Raw genomic sequence first — 19,781 nt, forward strand, 5'->3', positions numbered from 1 at the left:
TATACTCGTTGAATACATCAGTGTAGCGCGCGTGTGGCCCAGAACATCTAAGGGAATCACAGGCCTGTTATTACCTCAAACTTCCGTGGCCTAAACGGCCATAGTACCTCTAAGAAGCTGGTCGCGGAGGGAATCCCCCGCATAGCTAGTTAGCAGGATGATGTCTCGTTCGTCAATGGAATTAACCAGACAAATCGCTCTACCAACTAAGAACGGCCATGCACCACCACCCATAGAATCAAGAAAGAGATCTCAGTCTGTCAATCCTTACTATGTCTGGACCTGGTAAGTTTCCCCGTGTTGAGTCAAATTAAGCCGCATGATCCACTCCTGGTGGTGCCCTTCCGTAAATTCCCTTAAGTTTCAGCCTTGCGACCATACTCCCCCGGGAACCCAAAAACTTTGATTTCTCATAAGGTGTCGGCGGAGTCCTAAAAGAAACATCCGCCGATCCCTGGTCGGCGTCGTTTATGGTTGAGACTAGGACGGTGTCTGATCGTCTTCGATCCCCCAACTTAATTTCGTTCTTGATTAATGAAAACATCCTTGATAAATGCTTTCGCAGTTGTTCGTCTTTCATAAGAATTTCATCTATCACTTGGAAAGTCTATTTCTACTCTATCTCTTATATTGAGATATAAGTCTTATTACGATATAGTTTTCTATATAACATTTGAGATTTCGAGCTGAGTTTATCTCGCTTACATATTTCTCGAAATATGTGTTGGCAAGCTTTCGCTTCGACTAATTTCATCTCACATCATGTGAAAATTACCGAGTAACATCTTACATAGTTTGTGTGACAATCATTTGGTTTTGTCTTGACATGTTTCGTTATGATTATTTCAATAACTTGAAAATTGCTTTGATGCTGATAGTGTGTGAAAACGACTATTGTCATCCTCTAAGAAAGTTTCAATGATTGAAATAAGAGTTTAAAATACTTAACCATTATTGGATATGTCATGTTGTGAACTCTTGCACATATGTAATCCATGTCCGGGAACCATAGTATGCGCACCCGTTTGTGTACCTGTTGGTTTGAGAAATCCGGGAAACTAAGTATGCGTACCCGTTTGCATACTGGCGTACAGGTTCATGTCCGAGAATTTCTGCTGGGATTTAAAGTTCGCGTACCTGTTTGCGTACTGGCGAAATCTAATCTTAGTCAGGGTATTTCAAGTATGCGTACCCGTTTGCATACTTGGAGGTTAAAGTTCTAAAATCGTCTATGTACATGAACATAAACATTTATATAAAAAAGAATGCAATCTTTGCAAACCGTTTCTATGATATTCATGATTGATTTGAGTTAATCAAATCGATTTTGCTTCAATTGTGTTCTTTTATAATTCTATGAGAATATAACAATTGAACAACTCTTTAACTAGTTTCATTTGAGTCATTTGAACTAGTTATGGTTAAGATGAATAAGGTTTATATGAGAGTAATCATATGACTAACCTCGGTTAACTATTTGTGAACCAACATGGTGTACACATTTGGATACGGTTACATAAACCCAAATGAGGGTACATTTCATTTGTGTGTAACAAGCTAAGTTTGATCTAACGTTTGAAAGATATTAGCTTGGTTGAATCAGGTTTTTCATCTAATGGTGAATATTGAATTCTTTGTTACCAAGGTAACTTGGATTGCAAACCCTGATTTGAAAACTATATAAAGAAGAACTCTAGAAACTGGAAAACCTAATCCCCACACCTCATGTGTGTTACTAGTTGCATAACTAGAGTCGATTATCCTTTAACCTTAGGTTTCTATCGAGACCCTGTAGGTTAACGACTTGAAAGACTTCATTGGGATTGTGAAGCCAGACCCAACTATTTTCTTTGTAGTTGCGTCAGCTGATCTTTCCCCATTCTATCGTATTGAGTACAATTGTAATAATTGACTCGAGATTAATTTATCCGATAGGCAAGATAAAAGTAATCACAAACATCTTCGTCTCATCGTTTGTGATTCCACAATATCTTGTTTCGCTAGTCGATAAAGATTATTGTGAGGTGATTGATAATACTAGGCTGTTCTTCGGGAATATAAGTCTGGTTTATCAATTGGTTCCTGTTCACCTTGATTTATCAAAAGACGAAACAAAAACTCTGGGAGACAGATTATTCAATCTATATACTTCTATGTGTGAGACAAATTTTTTTATCAAGTCTTCGACTTTGGGTCGTAGCAACTCTTGGTTGTGGGTGAGATCAACTAAGGGAATCAAGTGCATAGTATCCTGCTGGGATCAGAGACGTAAGGAACGCAACTGTACCTTGAATCAGTGTGAGATTGATTAGGGTTCAACTACATTCCATTCCGAAGTTAATTGGTAGTAGGCTAGAGTCTGCAGCGGCTTAATACAATGTTGTGTTCAATCTGGACTAGGTCGCGGGGTTTTTCTGCGGTTTAAGGTTTCCTCGTTAGCAAAATTCTGGTGTTTGTGTTATTTCTTTTCCGCATTATATTTTGTTATATAATTGAAATATCACAGGTTGTGCATTAAGATCAATTAATTATAATATCCAACCTTTGGTTGTTGATTTAAATTGATTGACACTTGAACATTGATCTTTGGTACCGTTCAAGTTGTTTCACATTTAATAATCAGGCTCGCGGATTTCTATCTAATTGATTTGCTTATTACATTGTGAAACAGAGATATTAAACTCTTTGATATACTTTACTCTAGATTGAGTTTGACTATCTAGTTCATTCTCTAGAAAGTATGCTGGAGTAAGTCCTCTCAGATTTCCAAACGAATTGTTGGGTGTGGTTGTTAGACCCCCGCATTTTCAACAACTATTAGGGTAAATTCCAAATTCAATTCGTGTATACAAATTGTAATTCGCAATTATGTATGTAACCCAAACTGTTGATTTTTTATTATTGATTGGGATAGTCGCCAATCAGATAATTAATTATCCAGCTTGACTACTCAAATAATGCTCACTCTAGGTCATTGTAGTTATAACACTAAACTTGTATATACATCTCTAAAATGCTTCTCTGCATCAACTGGAGTCACCAATATTTTCTATTGAAACAATTGGGAATTATCGTTAGATATCAAAGTCAGAAGATATGAGATTAATCTGGTCAATCTTGTCAGTTTTTATTAGATGGGCAATCTGTGCCAAAAGCAATTAGTATTTTGGCTAAAAATACAAATATTTCATTGTATATATATCACATGATCGCAATCATGTTCTGAAAAATGTATTGTGAATGGAAATTTACCAATTTCGATCTAATATCGTGGACTACATCATTACCATGACCTTCATTTAAAATTTATACTTTTGATGCTCGTGATACAAGCTTTCTAATGTTATCATATGGGATATCCTATTGTCCATAACATGATCACCTTTGTATGCCAAATATTACGTAGTGATATCAAATATATATTAATTTTGTGTATTTACATTTATTTTCATCAATTACATTCAAAACTGTCACTCATTGAGCTAATGAATAAGAGTTTATTAGTTGCAGTGAGATAAAGAAATGATTCAGATGAAGTTGATAGCGTAAGAGATCGAGTGGAGATGGCAGATGTCAAAAATGATTTATGGATGTCTATTCACCCCCTATTGGCTCTCTAAGTCAATTTTTCATGACTAAAAGTCAGCTTTACCCCACTCCATATTGGGTTTCCCTATAACAAAAATCGTAGCCTAATTATACTCCAACTTGACTGGATATTTTAATCGGGCACGTATATAACGCGTCTAAACCTAGCTATAGCCCGGCCATCGACTAATGGCGTCATCCTCTTCCTTTGTGATGCCTACCTACAGTAAGTTCTAACCTTATTATCCATTAGGGATTTGCTAAGTATTCTTTTTTTTTTTGGTACTAAAAGAATTTCATTAATAGGATATAAATTACAAGATATCATTTTTCACCAGAATTTGTAAGAATTCTGGAAAATTATCTAAAAACTGAAAGTTGTATCTTCCAATCTAGCTTTTTTAGCTAACTCATGAGAAACTTTATTTCCTAGCCTGTTCACAGACTTACAAAACCAAAACTTGTTATTTCTACATTTATTCTGAATTACTTGGAGAATGTTTTGATTAAACCAGTGAACTTGAAGTTCTTCATTAGTCATAGAAGCTACTAATGTTTCACAGTCCATCTCAAAAATGACCTTTGTGAATCCCAGTTCCTCCATCCATTCAACTGTTAGTTCTATTGCTTTGCATTCAAAATACTCAACCCCATATTCTTCTTCTACCTCCTCTGTGAAGATTTTCCCTTTAGTTCCTATGCAGTCCCCTGCATAATTAAGAATGATTAGTCCAATACTTTCTTTCTTATTAGTAAATGTATAGGAACCATCTATATTTACTTTCACAAAGTGCTTTTCTGGAGGTCTCCAAATCCTATGCTGCAGAGAATTATTAACAGAAGTACTATGAATGGCAGTAACATTAGTGCACTGAAATAGAAGGTGATTTATTCTAGAAATTGTTGTTTGCACATTAGGTTTCTTATTCTGAAAAATGATCAGACATTTATCTTTCCATATTTGCCACCTGTACTCATATACATGCAAACAAGAGATTCATCAGTCAAGCAAAGAGCAGTAAAATTTGCATCAGAGGAATAGAACCAGCTAACAACCCATTGTTCAAAAACACTATGGTTGTCAATAATAGCATCAATATTAATGTTCATAGCAAACCAAATTGCTCTAGAGTAGCTACAGTCCATGAATAAGTGATTCATGTTTTCTTGAGACTCTTTACAGAAACAACAATGAGTATCCATACCCGTTTTGTATCTGGCAATCCTAGTTGTTACTGGAACAATTTTCTTTAAACATTTCCACACAAAGAGCTGAACTCTATGTGGAATTTTTATTTTCCACAAATGCTTCCAGACACTAGATGGGATAGTACTGCTAGCAGCAACAGAATTCACAGTATCAGAGCTTATAATATTATAGGCACTTTTAACTGAGAATTTTCCTTTTCTGTCAGGAGACCAAATCAAAGTATCTTCACTTGTAGGAGGAACTATCATACTTAAAATTAAGTTGGCACAATCATGAGAAAAGAGAGCATTTATTATATATGCATTCAATTCCTAGTACCTGGCATAAAAGAATCACAAACCAAATTTTAATTTTCATAGCTAGAGAGTCCAACAACTGGGACAGGTGGTCTATCAGTACCTATAACCCAAACATCTATCCAAATGTTAATCTTGGTACCACTCTTTACTAACCATCTTGCATGTTTTTGCACAATTTCAAGGCAAGTATAAATGCTTCTCCATAACCATGAACTATCTTCTTTAAGTTTATCAAGGTGAAGAATACTATCATTTTTATAATATTTAGCTTTAAGGACCTTGTATCAGAGGATGTCTTCTTCATTACAAGCTTTCCAAGCTACCTTAGACAGTAAAGCAATATTAAGATTTTCCAAATTTCTAAAACCTAATTCTCCAAAAGCTTTAGGAATTTGAAGTTTATCCCATCCTATAAAATAAATTTTTCTACTACTACTACTACCATCCTTTCCCCACCAAAAGTGTCTCTGAATAGAACATAATTGAGTAATAGTAATTTTTGGTATTTTAAAAACACCCATCTGGTGGGTAGGAAGAGCATTAAGCACATGCTTAACCATCATGGACCTAGCAGCATAGTTCGTGTTCTTACCTTTCCAGGGAATCAATCTAGAGTTCAAACTTTGTATGATAGGTTTGAAGGCCTTAGTTTTGTCTCTTCCTAAGAAAAGAGTAACTCCAAGATACTTATATGTATTATTCATTTCAGTCATATCCAGTGCATTAGACAAAGCAGTTCTATCAGCAGGGCTAATATTATTACTAAAGCTAACACTAGATTTGTTAAAATTCAGCATTTGACCAGAATACTTACCAAACAGAGATAGAGTTTCTAGAATACCTGACACATTATGCATATCTACTTTAGTGAAAATAAGAATATCATCTGCAAAAAGGAGATGAGTGATGGCAGGAGCATTTCTAGCAGCTTTGACACCAGCAATAACATGATTAGAAGAGGCATTAACAAGTATTCTAGAAAAATAATCCACAACAATGATAAAGAGATAAGGGGATAAAGATCCCCTCGTCTTAATCCTTTAGAAGGGATATATTCAGAGGTTGGATAACCACTAAGTAATATGGAAATTTTTGTAGTAGAAATACATTGTTCAATGTACTTATAAAATTTCTCAGGGAAACCTACCTTTTTAAGCATTCCTAAAAGAAATGGCAATTCTAGCCTATCAAAGGCTTTAGAAAGATCTAATATAACAGCCGCTGATCCACTAGTCCCTTCTTTATGTTTCATACTATGTATCATTTCATGATTTATGATTATATTGTCTTGGATTTCTCTCCCATGAACAAAAGCTGATTGGTAAGGAGAGACAATTTTTTTAAGATGAGGTTTGATTCTGTTTGCTAAAATCTTTGAAATTATCTTATAGATTGTGTTACACAACCCTATAGGTCTAAAATCAACAGTTTTTTTTTTAGCAATTTCAGATTTAGGAATCAAAGAAAGATAAGTTTTATTGAATTCTCTAGGCATGTTACCAGTAGTGAATAAACTTTGAATAGCTTTAACCACATCATTACCAACAATAGACTAATTGGCTTGATAAAAGCCAGCTTGAAATCCATCTGGACCTGGAGATCTCCAAGAGGCCATATTCTTAATTATATTAAGAATGTCTTCATCTGTGGGGATTCTAGTAAAAGACTCAAAAAGATCATCAGTGATTACAATTGGAATAATATCAAAGATATCATTAGGAATATTTTGCAGAGAGTCACAACTAACAGAACTGAAATGAGAAACAAGAATATTAGCAATATCATCTCTACTATCATGTCAATGACCATTATTATCATAAAGAACATCTATGTTTTTCCTACACATCCTTCTATTTGCTAAAGTGTGGAAATACCTAGAGTTATTATCCACACCTATGATGAATTTTTCTCCAGATTTTTGCTTATAGAAGTCAGTTTTGATACTAAACCAGAATTCTAAATGTTTATTAACTTCAAATAATATGTCATACTGGTTACTAGAGATTGGTTCAGTCTGAATAATAAGAAGTTTATCTTGCAAATTTTTTATGTTACTATCAATATCCTCAAATTCTATTTTGTTCCAGTAAGAAAGTCCTTTCCTAGTTATGTGATGCTTTTCATTCAGATGGTGAGCAGGAGAACCTAAAGTATTAGAATTCCAGGCAATATCAAGTTGTTTTTTTTAAAGGAAACATGCTTCAACCACATTTCAAAGAATTTAAAAGGTCTCCATAAGTTTGTCATAGCTTGCACAATGTTTAACATGATAGGACAGTGGTCAGAATCAGCTTGCACTAGATGATAAAGTTTGGCATTTAGAAAATCATTGCACCACTGTTGATTTCCCAAAGCCACATCAATTCTAGATCTTCTAAAATCAGAACCAATTTTTCTAGACCAGGTAAAGTCTTTACCTATAAATAACAACTCAAGTAAAGATTCACCTGAAGATTAATATTGATGCTCGAAAGAAAATCAATAAGGAGAGGAACTACAGTTTATAGGATCACATGATATGGAGGGACAAATAATGATGCACAATTTACAGAAAGAAAAATAAGTTATATACTACAAGAAAGTAGAGTGTAGGAAACCAGAAACAACCCCCAAACCACAAAAGAATAAATTTGTTGTTAAAATTTAAAAGTTGACTTAGTAAGTTCCTGACTGGCATGATATATCTCAATTGCAATTGTATGTTCTCAGATGAAGGAACCCCTGCTTGAACCAAATTGCGTAGCTGAAAACAAGAAAAAACAGAACATATGTAATGCAAATTTGGAAATAAATTTATAATTTTGAACAAATGTAAGCATTGCTTGAACCCCTTCCATGGACATAATGTATCATAACTAGATCATGTACTTCAAAACTAATGAAGGTTTAGTATTCCGAATAAATTACATCTCTAAGGCCAACAATTGAGTTTCCACCATGTTGAATCCTTGTGAAAAGCCTCAAGGATTGAGATGTATTTCAGTTTACTCTAAATCAGAATGTTGGGCTTGATAAACATGATATGTTTTCGGTCTCAACAGTGAACAATTTAGTTGGTCATCAGTTTTTTGCTCTCATCAGTTGATAACATCTCCTCCTGCTTCCAACTTTCCTCATTCCAACAACAACAAAGCTCCATTTCTCTTTTGCTGTTAAAAAAAAATCTAACTTTTACCTCTTGATAGAGTCCAAGCACAAATCGATCTATTTTTCCCCATAATCAATAGTACCGTTCAGCCATTGCAGCTTTCACCCATCTTTCTCTTCCTTCTCTTGCTGATAGAGAAAGTGATGGTTTTTTGTTGTGTTTCATTATTGTATCCATGGAGGCAATAAAACTCTGATATGAAGGAAGAAGTATTAGTAGGATAATATACTACTTGTTAGAGAAATGATCGGTCCAACTAGCAAGCGTTGCTATCTCAAGCTTATTTGTCAAGTTTAGTTGTCAAAACTATAAATCTTGATTTCTAGTCTACTTATAACTATGTCTCGGATTAGGATAGAATGTGTAGTTGAGCTTTAGACTTCACGACGTTCATCGATTGAAGACGAAGATCTACTAAGGGGAGCTTGGAGGAACTTCATCAACAAAAGGTATGTGGATACTTAAACTCATCTATCACTCATAAGTATATTCTATTCTATCTCCTATTAGACTAAGTCGTATAGCTATATATACTTTACATTATACACATTTGATATTTCGAGCTGAGTTTAACTCGCTTATATCTTTCTCGAAATATGTGTTGGAAAGATTTTTCTTTAACTACGTTCATCATTATTCTTTATGAAAGTCAAAAGATGATCATGTGAAAATCGCCATGTAACATCTTACATGATTTGTGTGAGACAGTCATTTGATATAGACTCGGAATGTTTCGTATTGATCATTCTATCACTTGAAAAATTGCTTATAAGCTAATAGTTTGTGTGAGACAGCAATTGTCGTCTTCCAAGAATGTTTCAATGATTGACACATTATATTTTTCACACATGAGACAAATTTTGACAATTAAAGTAGTAGTACCGTGAATAGTAAATGTAATCATATGCTTAAATTTTGTATACAAAAAAACTATTCATATGCAAATAATCAAATGCAAGAGTATAAATCATGTTACAAATTACTCATTTGTAAACTAACTTTTTTCTTCAACAATTTAAAAGTGACGCAAACTAAATATATATAAATAAATTTGGGGTGTTGCAAATCCTAAATTGAAAATCGCTTTAGATTTTATGAAAATGTAAGAAATTTCTAATAAAAGGAACTTTACTGTGTAAAGAAAATTTTGCAATTTGTAATATGGGTAAGCACCTATTACCTCGATTTTTTTCTATATACGGATAATAAAAATATGATGATAATGGGTAATAGAAAAATATTCAAATTCATCACTCAACCGTAAATATTAACATATATTTACAATCTCGTTCAATAAGGTGTGTTAGAGTGAATACTCAGTTAAACCCACATGACTTGGTATGTCAAGTTTAAAGTTCATGCATGTTTTTTTCTATAGGTTTTGTATCGAAAAATTGATGGTGTACTTGGTACCTCCTCTTTTCAATGTATAATGCAAACAATTAATGTAAAGATTGAAACAATTTAGGTAGTTAGAATGAACCCAAGGATACACCGTACTTATTTATGAATGTTGTCGGATTATTGATGATATTATGTAGTTGTTTGACTTTGAACTTTCTTATGTGTTTATCAATTTGGAGTATTTGGACAATGCATAATAGGATTGTCTTGCATAATGTCGACAGAAGGGGAGAATCTGTCCAGATTTTAAAGTTTTTCAAGGTATTCAGAGTTCGGCAACACTCATAGATGAGAACTAAAGAACTTTTCGCACTCAGATAATTTTTATAGATGAATGTTTGTAATACAAACACATGGGATGATCCGCTGAGCAGTGAACGTACATGAGAATTTTGAAAGATACATATGAAATGTTAAATTTTAGTTATTAAAAATTGAAAGAGTGCATTCACAGTATATTAATTTATTATAATAATATATTTATCTGTGGAACATGCTCATATTAATTGCTCAAATCCTTGCAGGATTTTTTATATCAAAGATCTATCAGGTAAAAGATAGTATGGCTGGGCTTCAGGAATCCCAGGTGAAGTCTTCAAAGTCGTAACTTAGTTATGTTTCACGAAGAAACCTACGTCTGACTCTATCCGTAACTAATATACATTGTATACGGATTGAGATTTTACTTTGCAGAGAGTCCTCTATTTACAGTAAAGAAACATGCTAGATTGCTTAAGGTTCAAGTAGTTGTTTTTTGTGATGAAATCAACCTTGTGAACTAGTTTTCATGCTAAAGAATTACTTTGACCCCAAACAAGCTAAATTACTCAACATAGACTGCTTCGAAAGAATGGAAACCATGTAAACACGTGAGAAGTTTGCCTTGAAATACAAAGAAGAATATGCACCCACAAATTTTTCGTTTAAAGAACCGTGCATAAAAGTTAGCTCACGAATAACCACGTATGGTTCGTGAACCATTAAGAAATGTTGGAGTTCGGTAACACCCTAAAACAGACCACTTCGCGCACTAAGAAAGTGGTTCCCGAACTCAATATGTTTGAACTGTCTAGAAACATAACCAACAACACATAGTTCGCGAACTGAAAAATTAGTTCATGAACACAAGAGCAAATTTCAAAAAGTGTCTGGGAACACCTTGAAATTACATAGTTTGCAAACTGAAAAATCAGTTTGTGAACACTTGTGCACCTTGGAGTTCAGTAACATCAAAAAAAAATAATAATCATAGTTCACGAACTAAAAAATCAGTTTGCGAAAAGTACAAGTTGACGTTTTTAGGCTTATATTTTGCATACAAAGCGTTTTGAGCAATAAAAATTATTCTCAACCTTAGATGTGATAATACCTATGAACATCCAATGCTTTAGTTGATATCTTCCTCTTTGTGATTCATCATATACTAAATCCATACGACATTGTCTTAGAAGATTGAATTGTAGAATTAATGAGTAAATAGGATAGTCAGTCTTCACATACCATTGTCAAAGAAATTCTCGCACATGTCGTCGTTGTTCTTCAATTTTAAATTTTTTGAGGGTATTTAGTGATTTCTGATACTCAACTATCATGCTCTAAAAAAGGTCGAGACTGAGTTTAGTATACTGTAAATAAATATATAGTTTTGGCACCCCGGCTACGATGTGGTCGGACCACATACATTTTGTGTGTGGCCGACACCTATCTAACTAAAAAAACTGCCCCCTCCAAATCCCCTTAACTGTTCTACTTTTTGAAAAAAGAGTAGGAAGTTAAAAAAAAGAGATAAACAGTTAATAAAAAAAAAATTCAAGTTTTTTCCTACTTTATACGACGTGTCAGCATTTAAAGAATGGTCACATACTTAAAGTATGTGGCCCAATCACATCGTAGCCGCACTATAGTTTTGTTCATCTAACATCGAAAACAAGCTTGACATACCAATACTTGTGGGTTCAACCGAGCGATGCTCTAACAGGGATCTTGATTTCAAAGAGTTGATACTTGATGTTTTGGTCTTTTCCAGTTTGATGATTTTTGTTATAATATAATTTTTCAATTAATTGTAACATCAAACTTACAGTGGATTGGTCGTATCAATACCACAACCTGTAGGAACGATTTTAGTAGTAGAAACATGGGCCATACTTATGGTAGTCTAAACAACAACAAACATACAATGATTTTTTTTTTGCTTAGAGTCTAACTCTCGTACTTGCGAAATATGATCAACAAAATCGAAGGCCTGCTACGATCCCTGTTATCATGCAGTCCATAATATTTATAGAGAGGCCAACCATACGGCTGATGCACTAGGAAATCAGGCAGCATAAATAAGTCAACGAAGATCTTTTAAAAATAACTTTTGGGACTACGTAGGCTATGTTTTTTAAGATTACTAGTGTTCGGCACGTGCGTACGCACGTGTAAGCTTAATCTGGGTCCATCACGTTTGTCTGTTGATAAAAGAGTGGGCAATATACACAAACAGTAATGCTACATGTTTGACTATTATACTTATTTCTCATCAATTATAAGGGCATAACATAAGGGTAAAATGGTCCAAATGTAATTTACAGCTTCGAAACACTGTTCATCTACAATGCCTAAGGGGTGTTCCTTTATAATAGTAATAAATATGTACCTATGACTCAAAGGGTTGTAACATACCCACTCGTAATCCCTTTTTAGTTTAAAACTATATAATATGCTTCGAAGAGGGATTGGATCAAAATTTGAACTTTTTCTAATAGCAATATTGATATTCACCAAATTTTATATGAATTTACCAGGAAAGAAGACACCTAAATCAGTTTGAAGAAAACTGCTTAATACATTAAATTTTAATGTTCCTCCTTAAAAGTGTGCAAAAGTAATTAGCTAGATGGAATTGGAAAGCAGTAGACGGTGCTTACAACACAAACAACATCTAATGCTTAGAAGAAGAAAAAACCAAGCATAACAGAAACTAAATTTTGGGCCCCAACAATGTGAGGCTGTAGGCAGTAGCCTAGCTGGCCTGGTCTATAAGATGGCTCTGTGTGTCCTTTATCAAGAACAGTATTCCTATCGGTACTGGTCTAGTTATGCCTAATGTTGCAGGTGACTTCAAATGAGCAAAAGGGGAAACAATTGATGAAGAACAAGGTGAAGCATTAGCAGCACTGGAAGCCACTAAATGGGCTGGTGAAAACGGCATTACTTCTCTCCATTTAAGGAGACAATATGAATGTCATCAGTGCAATAAATGGCAGTCTAGGAAGCATTAACTGGACAACAAATAATGTTGTGCAGGAGTATCTGTTCTTGCTTAAGAACTTTACAAATTGGACATGCTCTCATGTTACAAGAGATGCAAATATTCCTGTAGATATTTTGGCACAGTATGCTCAAAAGAAGTAGCACGAGTGAATGGTTTGATAAGTCTACTGGTTTTTTATTAGCCAGTCTGACGACTCTCTCACTTAATCTTTTTAATAAAATTTTCTCTCATCTAAAAAAATAGAAAAATAGAGTTATATGTTATATGTTCGTTCATGAAGGCATTCCAAGTCAACTCCCATTTACGATTAGCCCGAGGGAGGAACTACAGTGTACTGAAAGAGAGAGTGAAACAATTAAAATTACCTAGGCATTTCAATTGCTTCCATATCTGTACATCGAAAAGCTCCATCAAGTTTTGACATCATAAGACGGTTGATTCCAACTCCTTCAGTTATGGTGTCAAATGGGTTCTTTAATCTTCGGCCCTCAGCCTCCTCATGTGTCTACATTACTCCCCTTGTTACTTTATTAAACAATTCAGAACCAGGAAGGATCAACAAGAAATCTCTTAATTTTTGGATTCTTTTCCTGTTAAATCGAAAGAAAAGGACAAACTTAACCTGTATGTCCACTAAGTAAATGCCTTTTCAAATAAACGGAGCACTATACCTGAAGAAACAAGTAAACAGGAAACTGAAAGAAGAAAACCATAATTGGTAGGCACATGTTTATACTCTAAGAGCATTGACATATTTCTTTAGACATAACATTTGAGCAAAAGTTTGCTGTTCTGGATAAACAAAGGATGCTCATGTGCATATACACGTGCTTATCCTCATTCATGCGGGTTTCAATGAAAATCATACTCTTTACTAGAGGAAACATAATTCTCTAAGGAGGTCCAAGGAAGCCCTCCCTAAACAAGTAAGTAATCAGGTAAACATCATTTGACAATCATCAAAACAAACCATGTTTGCAGAAAACAAGCTTAAAAATTGGAAAAGCTCCTGAAAGGCATTATAAAATTACAGCTTCATGTTTTTATTCAATTAAGTGTTCCAGTATCCTTCTTTAGTAAGTATCAGTGACCAGTGTAAGAGTGTCTGTCATTCAACATGAACTGTCGTGTAGTTAAGGATTGGTTGAGGGATGTGAACAAAATATATACCGGAACTGGATTTCAGACTTGAGTAATAACTGGTACCAGTTTTCAGATTCGACAAAATGTTGTTTAAATACAAAAGAAAAATAATAAATACATATATGGTTTCGTTACTTGGCCAAAGACGATCATAACAATTGAAAATGTGCCTGAAGTCAGATATTATCAGGCAAGGTAACAGTTTTGCTAGCTCAACATCCTAAAAAGATTCGATCAGAATGTGTTTCTGTAATAAAAATGAGCAATTGGTTATGTTATTAAGCAGTAGGTTACCACTAATCCGATCCGTTTTGCTAGCCCAACATCCTAAAAAGATTCTATCTGAACGTATTTCTGTAACAAAAATGTGACGCTACTTCTACTATTGCCAAGCTTTGCAATTCTAGTGAGCAGTTTTGGATCACAAAATACGCCATACCGACACTAAAGGTATCTTAAATTAGGACTAGAAGCATAAATACCTTCTCAATAGCAACATCATCTGGAACAACCACATGGCATTTGCACCCATAAGCAGCAGCCACAGTTGCAAGACTTATAGCGGTGGTATCAGCAGAGCCCTCAGTAACAACTCCTCCTCGCACAAGCTCTCCAGAATCAAGAGCCTGCTACAAAAATTCAAACTCATGAAGCTAAAATTACAGGGAAGCAAAGTAGCAATGTCTTCCAAACAGAATAAAACCAAGCTTTAAAGAGTTACAATTATAACTACAACTAGAGAGGAATCATGTTTGAACGAGCCTATTGATGGTCTAAACTAAATCAAAGATTACTTCACCTCTTGGATGATTTTGACTGCTACTCTATCTTTCACGCTTCCCTCAGGTTTCAAAAACTCAGCTTTTGCAAGAATCCCAACAAATATTAAAGGAAACCAACAATCAAAATTGAGAAACTGAACAATTGAACAAGAAAGCAACTAATTAAAAAGAAATTAAGAATTTATACTTCCAACGAGTTGCTTCAGAAAAGGCTATTGATTCTGATCAAAGGAGTATTGCCAAGGGCATCATGAGTCCACCATTTCTAGATTTCTTCTTCTTCGATGATAAGATTTTTCTGAATGAATAATCGTTTTGCAAGCCTTTCAACGTTGCATTCTTTTCTCCAACTTGTAGAAGATGCATCTCCAACTCGGCCAACCTCTCTCTTTCGTTAGTTTCCATCTTCTACATTACCTCCTCCAAGTGACAAATTCTTTCCCGTGCGCCCGTATTCCTCCTGAGACATAACAATTCCTTCTTCTATTAAACCTTTGATTTGCTCTTTCATTCCAATGTATTTGGTCCTGTAGTCTTCACGCTCACGATCAAGACCACCGTTTACCACTAGTAGCTAGGTTATCCAATTCCATTTGCTTCGGATGGAGCTCTACAGACAAACCCTTGACACTTGATTTTATAAGCTTCCAGTTCAATTTCATGATTCAAGGAAACATTACTTGACTCTCCAATTTCATACATTTCATTCTCAAATCTTCAATTTCAACAGCTTCAAATCACCGCTTGAGTTTAACACATTCTTGACATTTATTATCCCTTCTTTGATACATTTTTTCCTCTTATAGACTATTACACTGGGGATCATCATGTTTTCTTGAAATTTCTATTCCTTGCTTGAAACCCTTCTCATACTTTCTCTTAAACCGACTACACTCCATCATCAGCTCATTATTATGGTGTTCTAGAACCAAACAAGCTAACCTCCAATGTTCATTTTATAATTTTGCCTTAATAATCTCACTCCTACCCATTTCTAAACAGTGTAGATAAAACTGTTTAGAATAGTGATAATGATAGGAAACCTTTTGAAAATAAAAGATGGGAAATCTTTTGAAAAATGAAGTGATAATGATAGGAAAAAACTTACTCAGTAGCTAAACAGAGATGAACTTTGGCCCTTTTCTAGAAAGGAGTCATTTTTGTCTATCCCCAAGGTAGCAGCCAAAACTCAACTTTCTGGTCTCAATCTCTACCCAATTGGGTTGAAGTTTGTAACTTTTTAAGTTTATTTATGCAATCTTCCTTTCTTATTAAAAAAAAAAAATTGGTCAAACACGAAGTATTTTAAGAGTAAACTTGGATACATTCAAGAAAAATGTAGCTATATTTTTCCCGATATTTTTCTTCTCCAGTTTAAAAAGGGGAAAAATATCGTTTGATCCTTTTATATCCGGGCCTATAAAAGTTTGGTCCTTTTAAAAATCACATTTTCCATTTAGTCTATAATTAATTAAAAATACCAAACAGACAATAATACTCTCACCTAATTGTTACCGCCTTGAACACACGAACTCCCCTAAAAACGCGTTAACCTTCTCTCTTTCATTTTTTTCATTTTCAGTCTCTTGGTTTCCATTTTCAGAGAAAAACTACTTCGTCTTCTTCCCTCCAAAAACCGAGAGAACGAACAAAATCAAACTCAAATCCACCAAAAATCAGTCGAAATTATTTCAAACTTCGCAAATCGAAATCAAAACAGTCTCCAAAATCAGAAAAAGAAACCCAAAAATCGAAAACCCTAGAAAAATTAAAGAAATCAAAATCCTAAAATGAAGTGACCGAGGAGGAAAACCGTAGTAGAAACATCTTAAGACGAAGAAGTTGAAGAAAGAAACAGTCAATTAGTTGTTTTTTAAGGAGATAATCAAGATGAAGAAGAACCAGTGACAAAGAAAGGTACAAAAAACACTAATTCGAAGTTGAATTTTGATCTGTTTGTTGATTCAGTTGTATTTCCGTTTTTTGCTGCCTGCATGAAGATAATAGATCTATATGTTTTCTGTTGTGTGCATGTTGATTCAGTTGTATTTTAGTTATAAATAGGGTATATCTTGTCGGAGTTCATTTTGTTGAGTGGATTTGTAAATCTATTGTGTAGGTATATCTTGTCGGACTTCATTTTGTAAAATGAAGTTAGTAGATCCATATGTTTTTTGATGAAGTTGTAGAATGAAGTTAAATCTATTTATTAGTTCATTCTTTAGAATGAAGGTGTACACATGTTTGATGTTTGATGAATAATAAGTCATTCTTTGACTGAGTTCATTTTGTAGAGTGAAACATGTTTCTTTTTTGATGTTTGCTGGACTTCATTTTCTAGGATGAAGTCTAGAAAAAATGTTGATTTAGATTTTACAGTTCATTATATAGAAAGAATATCATTTTCAAGAATGAAGTCCATTATATAGATTCTTCTTGTGTTGGTTCTTCTTTGACTGAGTTCATTTTGGACAAAGATGGAACATGTTTCTTCTTTGAGGTATGCTGGTGTAGATGGTGGATTTTCGACAAAGGATAGAATTGTAAAACTATACTCCAGATTCGGCAACCGGATGAGTATTGAGACTCACGTCTCTTATTAAAGCATGAAAGCTCATGTCATAAATCTCTGACTGAGAAGGTTGTCTCTCAGAGTACGTGTAGATGTGTAGTCTTTCATCTGAGACCACGACACATCTCATGAATACTGAGCAATTTCAATAATTACTCCTTATCCGGCAATCAGATGAGTATCGAGACTCATGTCTCTGTGCATGAAATCTCATGCCACGTTTGATGGAGAAAGTCTCTCAGAGAAGATGCAGATGTGCAGTCTCCCAGCTGAGGACACGACACATCTCATATTACCTCTGATGGAGAAAGTCTCCCAGACAAGATATAGATGCGCAGTCTCCCAGCTGAGGCCACGACACATCTCATATTACCTCTGATGGAGAAAGTCTCTCAGAGAAGATGTAGATGCGCAGTCTCCCAGCTGAGGCCACGGCACATCTCATACTGTATAGAATCAAAAGATTGGACGGCTCCTAGACAGCATGTCTGCTAGTATAGAGCGACAACGTCTTCGGGATGTAACCAGATTTTCCTTGACTATGCAAGAGGAATATGACTCCAGCAAGTCCATATTGCTCGACCCTCAGATAATTAATGCTCCTAGACAGGAAGCCCTTCTAGTACAAAGCCCGCAATTAATTATCTTAAATCGTCTGAATATCCAGCAATATTTTACGAACCATCGTCTGAATATCCAGCAATATTCTACGAACTATCGTCTGAATATCCAGCAATATTCTACGAGCCATCGTATGAATATCCAGAAATATTCTACGAGCCATCATCTGAATATCCAGAAATATTCTACGAGTTTTCAATTAATCGCCTGAATATCCAGCAATATTCTACGATTCCTCGTTATATTTCGTTACTTCAATCTGTGGTTCTTCCCAGCAGAATTCCACAGGTTAGTAATAAATATTCAACGAAACAGGCATCTGAGCATCGAATAAGCCCTGACAAAAATGGTGCAAGTGTAATTAGTAGATAATGCACAAACCAACATTCTGAATGCACGAACGAGCATTTTAAATACGAACGAACGAGGAACCTATGCAAAAATATGAAGGAAAATAATAATAATAAAATATTAAACAAAAGCGCCAGGGGACTAGGCTCACTAGCCGCCAGTCATGCCATGACCAGTCCCGCGTCCAATTTCATATTTTATCATAATTTTCCCTAAAATCGTGAAAATAACCTAATTTCATGTACTTTTATCTAAAATCACATGATTTTATCAAAAAAACAATAAAATTAGGGAAAGGTGTCGCGGGACCGAGAACCAGCCGGCCATACCAGGACCGTGGCCGGTCCCACACCTCACGCCCATTATTTTATTCCTTCTCAAATTACGAAAATTCCCTTGATTTCATGAATTTTCCATAAAATTACCTAATTTCATGTACTTTTATCTAAAATCACATGATTTTATGAAAAACAATAAAATTAAGAAAACTTGTGGGGCCATGCCCTAGCCGGTCCCACACGTCCATTATTTTATTCCTTCTCAAATTATGAAAATTCCCTTGATTCCATGAATTTTCCATAAAATTACCTAATTTCATGCACTTTTATCTAAAATCATATGATTTTATCAAAAACAATAAAAATAGGAAAACTTGTGGGACCGCGCCCTAGCCGGCCGGCCATGCCCTAGCCGGTCCTACACGCCCATTATTTTATTCCTTCTCAAATTATGAAAATTCCCTTGATTTCATGAATTTTCCATAAAATTTCCTAATTTCATGTACTTTTATCTAAAATCACATGATTTTATCAAAAACAATAAAAATAGGAAAACTTGTGGGACTGCGCCCTAGCCGGTCCCACATGCCAATATTATATAGTTATTATTTGGTGTTTTGTTTCCTGATTTCATGAAAACTCCCTGATTTCAACAAAATATCTTGGTTTTCAACAAATCCCTTTGATCTTATGAAAATTATCTAAAATCATAAAAAATACATAAAATTGGGAAGAGTGCCTTGGGTCCACGCCCATTGGCCGGCCAACCATACCACGGCCATTGCTGGTCCCACACTCCCATTTCCTATTTTATATTTTAATTTATGTCTCTCATCTCATGGAAAGTTCCCTAATTTCGCCAAATTCTCTAGTTTCATGGGATTTTCCTTAAATCAGAGAAAAATACATAAAATCACATAAAACTGGGAAAAGCATGTGGGACCGCGTGTCATCCGGCCGGCCATGCCTTACCCGTGGCCGGTCCCATACCTTGTGATTCTTTGTTTATTTATTATTTTCATTATCTCATGTATTTTTGCCGGTTTCAGCAAAACCATGGATTTTGCATATTTTCTTCAAATGTTGCTCAAACGTGCACCAGAAAATATCAAACTTCTCAGGA

The 19,781-nt window shown here is 34.8% G+C and overlaps 1 protein-coding gene and 1 pseudogene across 1 annotated transcript; both read right to left on the reverse strand.

The window, feature by feature from the left end:
• Window positions 1-5,381: 5,381 nt before the first annotated feature.
• On the reverse strand, window positions 5,382-8,410 carry LOC113315454. Its single transcript, XM_026563730.1, has 2 exons — window positions 8,328-8,410; window positions 5,382-6,072 (listed from the first exon to the last, which is right to left on the reverse strand). Exons 1-2 carry the CDS (start codon window positions 8,408-8,410, stop codon window positions 5,382-5,384), a joined length of 774 nt encoding a protein of 257 aa, XP_026419515.1.
• A 4,507-nt stretch (window positions 8,411-12,917) lies between these two features.
• On the reverse strand, window positions 12,918-15,241 carry LOC113315455 (annotated as a pseudogene).
• Between the last annotated feature and the right edge of the window lie 4,540 nt (window positions 15,242-19,781).

Source organism: Papaver somniferum, chromosome 10 (genome assembly GCF_003573695.1).
Source record: "Papaver somniferum cultivar HN1 chromosome 10, ASM357369v1, whole genome shotgun sequence".
Classification (NCBI taxonomy): domain Eukaryota; kingdom Viridiplantae; phylum Streptophyta; class Magnoliopsida; order Ranunculales; family Papaveraceae; genus Papaver; species Papaver somniferum.